Source organism: Sciurus carolinensis, chromosome 11 (genome assembly GCF_902686445.1).
Source record: "Sciurus carolinensis chromosome 11, mSciCar1.2, whole genome shotgun sequence".
NCBI lineage: Eukaryota > Metazoa > Chordata > Mammalia > Rodentia > Sciuridae > Sciurus > Sciurus carolinensis.
In genome coordinates, this window is record NC_062223.1 from 8,439,346 (window position 1) to 8,447,163 (window position 7,818).

The window sequence follows — 7,818 nt, forward strand, 5'->3', positions numbered from 1 at the left end:
CAACATGTGGACCATGCAAAGGACTCTGGACTAATTTTCGTTCCTGCCAATGCGAGTGTGGGGGGACCAACTAGGGGCTGGACGCAGGACAGGGTGTGGTGTGCACGGCCCAGAAAGCTGTCGCTCTACCACCTCATCATTAAAAAAAAAAAAGGGAAAGAAAGAAACTTGACTTCGACTCACCTAAGCGAGTTCATTGGACACGCAAAACCCTCTCCGGAGGCTCGAGGACTCTCCTTTGCCCCGGCCACGGTGCCAGAGGGGATTCTCTCCACACTGAAAGCAGACGTGGTGCTGAGCCCTTCTCAGGGGACATAACCAGGCAATATTGCAAACCCTTGACTGACTGCCCAGGTGGTATCCTCAAACCTTCTGCAAAGGTCACTGAAGGTTCTGGCACTGACTTTTGGTGCCAACACTTGCCAAATCACAAAACGTGCTGACTGGCTCACACCCGTGCACCTTGGCATACCTTGACTCTTCCCTCATGGGCTGACGATGCCAAAGAGAAATCTGCACTACCTCCATCAGGTGACAAAAGCAAGCCTTAGAGCTACCAAATCTGAACCTGTATTTCCTACTTGTTCTGCTTCTAGAAACTTCCAGAAGTAAGTGGAAAATGGAGATGTGCAGAGGCCAACATAATGGTGACAAGGCACACCAAACCCCAACTTGACTGGCATGCCTTAACCACTCAAACCTTAACCAGGAATCGGTTTTATTTTAATCTCATGTGGCAACAAAGTACATAAAGGGTTCTCACCCAGAAGGTGAGCATGATGTGATTTTAGATACCTAACCCCTTCCACGTTAAATGCCAAATGACAAACTTGGGCTTCTTTGTTCATGAAGTTGTACCACATAAACATAGAAACTGTGACATTATTTAAAAAAAAAAAGAAAAAACACTGTGTATGTCAGTTCTACATTCTTTTTCATATTAATATCCCTTTCCCAGGATTTGTTAACTAATGAGTTGAGGAAAATGATCAGAATTGTTGTGCAAACATTGGAAGTGCTCAAAGTAGACGTTCACAGCCTCTGTACTCCAAAAACCACGGTGCCCTGGACACACTGAGAGCCCGCCTGGTGGCGGGGCGGCGACTGTTGGCAGAGAACGCTGTTCCTGTTTGAACTGCTCCGGGTAAAGTGTCTAATCTGCACATTTTAGAGGGCAAAATAAACACTCCCCATCAGATAAATGAAGCCCAACGTTTAACTGGGTGACTGTTCCCGGGATGGGAGGCTGGGCCAGGCATCAGGGAAATGCGCTCCACTTTGTTCTCTGGTGTTTATACTTATCTGTTTTTTTCTCCTTTGGCAGCAACTCGGCCACTAACCTGATTCTCCTCTCCACAGTCACCAACTCAGCAATTATAAGGAAATGCCCAGGGCAGTCCAGATGTGGGAAAAAGGAGTTCTGGATGTGCCGCCCCCGACAGATGCCACTCTGGCATCAGGAGTATTTTGAATCAGACACTTGAAATACCACAGGTGCGTGACACTCTGACCCTCCTTTACTTAAAAAATGTTGAAATGCCCTTGTGAGTGACGCTGCTATGACTTAATGGCTGGTCCCCTTCAAAACTCATGCTCAGACTTAATCGCCAACACAGTGGTATTGAGAGGCCCGGGGGCCTTGAAGAGGTGGCGGGTCACAGGAGTGGAACCGTCAGGGATGGATTCACGCTTGTCTTGCGGGATGGGTTTGTTCTCATGGGACCACTTATCTCCCCGGCAGGAGTTTCCCCTTTCTCAGGAGACTGGTCACAAGGTCCTCTTCAGAAGCAGAGCAGACTCTGGGGCCATGCTCTTGGAATTTCAAGACCATGACCCCAAACAAACCTCTTTCCTTTATACAGATGTTCAACACTAGCCATGCCTCTGGGCTCCTGTGCCCAGTTCAGGTTCTATGAATTAAACCCGAACTCTTTCCTCCTCTGATCTGTCAATGTAATTCTCAGCAGGAGCCAAAAGTTGGAGGAAAAAATTCTGCCTCCCCTACAGCACCTCACTGGTTCTGCTTTTCTGAACCTGGACTAGACGCCAGTGTGGCTTGTGTGCCCAGGATGTACCAACAGTCCCCAGGAAACAAGGAGAGCCCCCAACAGGAAGGAGACCCCCCCCAGCCCTGCCGAGGGGGACAACACCCACAGCTGTCATCCCAAGTCCCTCCAGCTTATGGAGACAGTCACTCTGGCGTACACCTGCTGGACTAGAAATCACATCTATGTTCTTTCCCCCTAGCTAGCAGTGGTGTCCTCTGGGCGATGGCCATGATTATTCGGCTCCTGTTTCCTTTCCTTTTTTCTGTCTTTCTTCCTGTTTCAGTAAATAGACTGGGTTGCAGGCTCCAGGAAGATACCCTGAGTCCTCAGAGGCAAGTTGCCTCCAGTCTGCACCATTCCCCAGCCTGACAGGCGAGGGTCCCAGAGGCCCCTTCCCAGGAAGTAATGCTCACAACACAGCCTGTCTTGGAAATTTTATTGGTCCTGGGGAAAGGGAGGTAAGCAGCCCCTGCCAGCCTGGAGGGCCCCACGGCCCTCACTGTTTGCCGTTACCATTGATGGGGCGGTTGACGTGGTCAGGGGAGGCCAGGAAGGCCTTGAGCTTGGGCCGGGCGCTGAGGCGCGCCACGTAGGCGGAGAGTAGGGGGAAGGCATCCAGGCAGCTGGGGGCCAGCACCTGGTGGATCAGCAGCAGGTCCAGCAGGTTGTAGTCAGCAAAGGAGATCTGCAGGGCAGGGGCAGGGGCAGGTCAGCTGGTGGGGCAGACTGGGAGGACGGAGGCAGAGAGCCTGAGCCCACCCCCCAGGGACGACCCCACTCGGCTGTGTGCATGGGTCTGCCTGTTTCCACTCTGGCACAGAAGTGCAGGATGCTCACCTGGTTGCCCATGATGAAGGCCTTGCCTCCCTGGTTCTGGGACAGCAGGTTCTCAAAAGGCTTCAGGTGTCCGGGCAGTGCCTTCACGTAGTCCTCCTTGCCTGCCTCCTGTCAGATGGAAACCAGGGCTGTGATCACCCTCCACAGCCACACCGAAGCCCTGCTGCCCACGGCTCCCCTGCTCGCCCCCCTACCCAGGCTGCTCCAAGTTCTATCCACTTCAGCCAACTCCCCTCCACTCTGTCCACCTTTCTATCCTTACTAGAGTCCGCAAAGGCCTCCCAGCTGGCTTCTCTGGAGGATTCTTCTAGATCTCCCAACCAGACAGCCTGCTTAGAATCCGTGATGGTCCCACTGCCCACACAAGAGCCCAAGGCCTTCAGGACCTGGCCTGCTGTCTCCAACTCCATCTCCTCACCTCTGCTGAACCGGCCCTTGGTCCCTAAGTGCTCCAGATCTGCATGCAGATCTTGGCCCAGCACCTCCTTCCAGAAACTGGCTACAGATCCTCCTCCTCAGGCTGCTCCAGGAAGCCCTGGCCCAGCCCAGGCCATGGGATCCACGTCTTGCCAGAGGCCTCCAGTGCCCACACTCTGCCATCCCCACTGTTACTTGTCTGGCTTGTCCCTGGGTAATGAGGATGATGCTTTGCCCATGATGGCCCCTGGGGCCCAGCACTGAGCCTAACCCAGCCCCCGCTGGCACAGGGATCAACCAGAACCACATGAGTTGGGGGTGTCAGGACACAAGATACCCCTTTCTTCCTTTACCCAGCACCCAGCCCAGGGCCCAGCTCACGTAGTTGGTGTAGATGAGGGTGACGTATTTGGAGCGGAGATCCTCCACGCCATCATTCACCATGTCCACCAAGGCCGCCTCCCGCTGGTCCTTCCCATAGAGCCCTTGGGGGAGTCAAGGGAGCAGACAGGATGACTGGCACTCATCGACACAAGTCACCAGTGTGCCCACCCACAGGCATGTGGCTGTCTGTGGGCACAACTAAGCCGAACACACCAGAGGTGCTCAGCCTGCGAGAGGCAGCCTGGCCCAGGGCAAGGCGGGCAGGTGGGCCTGGGCAGCACCTTGTGCAAAGAGTGCAGCCTCCGGGCGTCTCAGCTGCATCCACTCCAGACTGGAGGAAGACGCTGGGGGGCACATGTGGTCCTCAGGACTCACCCAAGGAGCGGCCCAGGTGACGCAAGATGGCATTGGACTGGTACAGGGTGAGGTCTCCATCCTGGAACTTGGGCAGCTGCCCATACACCTGGGGGGAGATATGGTTCCATGAGGGGCTCCAGCCTGGTTGCTGCTCACCTAGTGGCAGCCCCTCTAAGACCCAGCACACAATGCCACAGAGGTGTGGTCACTCACACAGGAGGCCTTGAGTGAGCCCTGCAGCCAGGTATCTGAAGTCACCACCTCCTCCTTCCAGGTCTGGCCCTGGTCTGCCAGCAGCATGCGCATGGCCTCACATCGCCCTGGGTCCCAACGTGACAGGGGTTTGAGGACAGACCAGATACCCAGGCTCAGGGCCACCCGAGCAGGGATCAGGAGTGAGGGGAGGTGACATGAGAATAGAGATCACAGAACACTGGGGAGGGGACTGGGCATGGCAAAGGAGACAGTCTTGCAGCCACATGGAGGGACAAGGGTGGGTTGGGGTCTCTCCCAGGTGGGCGAGGGGCCATGGGCTGCAGATACCGCCCCGTGCCTCCCCTCTGTCCCGCCACAGGCCCCTACCTCGAACCGGGAAGTAGACAATGGTGTAGGGCGGCACTGGAGTGGACAAGAGAAGACTGTCAGATCCGGGCAGTGGGGACTTGGGAGGAGTGTGCACCCACCCTCTTCCCCTGGGCCCGTCCCTGCTCTGGGCCCCCTGAGAGCTCCCAGCTCTACGTTGGGGACGCCCTGAGACCCCTGAGTCCCACTCCCGACACTGGGTGTGGGCTGCCCGGTGCTGGGAGCTCCGAGTCCCCGGGGAGCCCGGGCCCCGCGCCAACCGCGCGCTGGGAGCCCTTGGAGACCAGGCGACGCGTACTCACTGGCTGCTGCGTAGATGGAGGAGCGGGATCAGTGCTGCGGGGACGACGGCGGCAAAGCTCGGCGCAGGCCCAGTGGTGGCCGCGCCTTATAAGGGGCGTCCCGCCCCGCCCCGCCCCTGCTGCTAAGTCATCGCGCTGGCGGCCGAGCGCCGACCCCGCCGCCCCCGCCACCATCCGCAGCCCCGCCTAGCGAGTCAGCAGTGTTTGGGGTCACATGTTTCCTGCTGGGCCTCGTGAGGCCAGGCGCCTGTGGCGCGGGGTCCCTAGCAGGCGCCTCAGATGAGCCCCGGGTGGTCAGGAGGGCCCTTCTCGATTCTTTCTCTTCGACACCCCCGTCTACACCCCGCCCAGAGCAGAGATCCGGGTCGGGGGAGGCGCTTCATCAAAGACCGCGGGTAGAAGCGTGTGGAAGATGGAGCGGGCATTTCCTGACTGGCCAGCAGCGGGGAAGGCGGGAGGGGACGGAACTGCGCCCGCCTGCGCCTGCACGTGCGGCCCGCAGAGGCCCCGCCCGGAGGGACCCCGAGAGCTGGCCAGGGGCTGCTGTCCCCTGTGCCAACTGGTGAGGGGTCAGAGGGTGGGGCCCTCTAGAAATGACCCAGCCAGAGGTAGTACAAACAGGGACAGGCACTGTTTGAGGACAGAGGTAAAATCCTGCCCAGGAAGGGCTGGGCCGAGGTTGTGCCTGGGCCAGAGAGCCCTCTCCAGTTCTTGTGTGCCTCGGCCCGGGCTCCCCATGCCGTTCCCACTCGCCAGCCTCTTCCCTGCGGGGTCGGCCAGCGGCTCCTTCCTCAACATGCTCATCTGCTTTCATCTTTGTTTTTTGGTTTTTTTTGTTTTTTTGTTTTTTTGTTTTTCCCAAGAGTTTAAATTGCTTATTTGACCTGAGCTAAAAGCAATCTGAAATTCACCTTCTCCAATCCTCAAGGCTGGGAATTCAACAAGTTGGGGGGGGAAAAAAAAAGCAAAGATAATATGTTGTAGTTTTATATCAAAAACATTGGAAGCTGTGCCCTTTTTGCTACTTTGTTTCCTTGCATCTAATTCTGCTGCCCTTTCAAAAGAAACATCCCCCTGCAGGAACACAAGCCAGTAGACACACAACCGGTTCACAGCTTGCTGTCACACACTCAGACCACACATCCACACACACAAAACCATTCACACTCACAAGCTCATTCTTTCTCCCCCACCCCCACCCCCACCCCACTGGCAGCACAGAGGCCTCCTCCTCTGAGCCATCCAGAGCTGCCAGGGGCAGGGGACCTCCTGCCCTTCCTCTGGCTGTGACTGCTTGCTCCTGAGGCCCCTGTCTCCTGCCCTGGTCTCTCCTGTACAGGCTGAAGCAGGATCTGGGCCATAAAAGCAGGAGATGTGGGTACACATGGTTGGTTCTCACCCCTCCCACTTCCCCCCCCCCCACCCTCACCTGCCACTACTCTAGCCCAGGGCACTGTCCTCTTCTCACTTCTAGCACTCTGACCGCTTAGATTAGCCCAACTCAGTTTCCCCATTCGCACTGGGATGTACAGGAGCATTTTCCACCCTGTCCCTGTGCCCTAAGACCGGGAAGTATTCCCACGGGTCGCTGAAACTTGCAGGCTCCCTCTCTCCTCCAGGGTCCTGGGCCCTCCTGCCGGCCTGCAAGCTCTAGACCGCAGGCATGCGTGGCTGGGGGCGAGCATGCGCCTCACTTCCTGGTCCAGCGCCATCGCGGGTCTGGGCAGCGCCCCCTCTCATTTGCACGTATCCCTTTTTGTGATTTTCCACCACGCCGCGCTCTCTTCTGCCAGTGTCTGCACCGCACTGCCGGGAGGAGCCCCTGGTGGAACCGCTGGAGCCCAGGTGTGGAACCCTAGAATTGCGTAGTGGAACCAGGTGTCTTCAAGGCCCCGCCTGCCACCCGCCCCACTGTTGGTGGGACACTCAGCTCTTGGACCCCTTCTGCCCCATTTCTCATTCCTAAGGGTCTGGATCGACTCGTCCTGTGCTCATTGGATTTAGTTTGTCTTCTGGAGATCTCCTGTTCATATCCTCGGCCATTTTCTTTGGGGTTGTTGCCGACTTTCTGTTGACTTTCCCAAGATCTTCGTTTATTCTATTTATTAATGTCTTTTTGGCTTTACAGCTTCACAAACACCTTCTGTCAACTGCCTCTTAACTTTGCCTAAGGTGTCTTTTCATTAAACAAAACTCTTCATTTTAGCATAATCAAATTCATCAAGTGTCCTTTAAAATTTTTATTTTTCTGCAGAAAGTGGGAGTTGGTGCTTGCGTGTTGTGCTTTTGAAGCTTCAAGTCTTTCATTACTGTCCCAATGTCCTCTCGCACTTGTCTTACTAATTTTGTCTTTTGATCTTTCTTTCCATCTACATTGGCCCATCTAGAGGCCACCTTTGCGCTGTTAGCTAGGAATCCAGTTTTGGTTTTCTGCACATAAAGAGCTGTCCTCTCCCGTGCCATCATCCGGTTTATCAGATGTCAAGTGCCTATCCCTGCCAGCATGCCTGGGGGTCCTCTCTTCTCTTCTGTTCTTCCTCTGCTTGTCTGTTCTTGTGCCAATGCCACAAATGTTTTTATTACCTTGGTTTTATAAATCTGGGAGGAAAAAGCATACCCTCGAGACTTTTCTATCTTTCTTTTATTTTTTAAAAAGTTTCTTAGTTATTTGTGGATGTTTGTTCATTTATCAAAATGTTGTAGTATATTTATCAAATCTCTCAGGAAACTCCAACTGGAACTTTGGTTAGAATCATATGACATCAGGAGATGAATGTGGGGAACATGCACATTTCACTATATTGCCCTTCAATTCTGACCCAGGGAGGGAATATTTCTTTATTTATTCAGATTCTCTTCTCTTTCCTTTAGTAGTGTCCTGTCAAAAAATT

The 7,818-nt window shown here is 54.9% G+C and overlaps 1 protein-coding gene across 1 annotated transcript; it reads right to left on the minus strand.

Moving 5' to 3' along the window:
* Window positions 1-2,502: 2,502 nt before the first annotated feature.
* On the minus strand, window positions 2,503-5,051 carry Gstp1 (glutathione S-transferase pi 1). The gene is made up of 7 exons (XM_047517410.1): window positions 4,928-5,051; window positions 4,626-4,661; window positions 4,257-4,363; window positions 4,062-4,149; window positions 3,684-3,787; window positions 2,886-2,993; window positions 2,503-2,733 (listed from the first exon to the last, which is right to left on the minus strand). Coding segments are annotated over exons 1-7 (633 nt in total). The 5' UTR covers window positions 4,929-5,051; the 3' UTR covers window positions 2,503-2,544.
* Between the last annotated feature and the right edge of the window lie 2,767 nt (window positions 5,052-7,818).

Excerpts from the sequence above, each read along its gene's own strand:
- Gstp1 (XM_047517410.1), bottom strand. Across the intron at positions 4,150-4,256 it reads GCTCACTCAAGGCCTCCTGT|GTGTATGGGCAGCTGCCCAA; the intron begins GTGAGTGACCAC and ends ATCTCCCCCCAG. Across the intron at positions 2,734-2,885 it reads CCTTCATCATGGGCAACCAG|ATCTCCTTTGCTGACTACAA; the intron begins GTGAGCATCCTG and ends CCTGCCCTGCAG.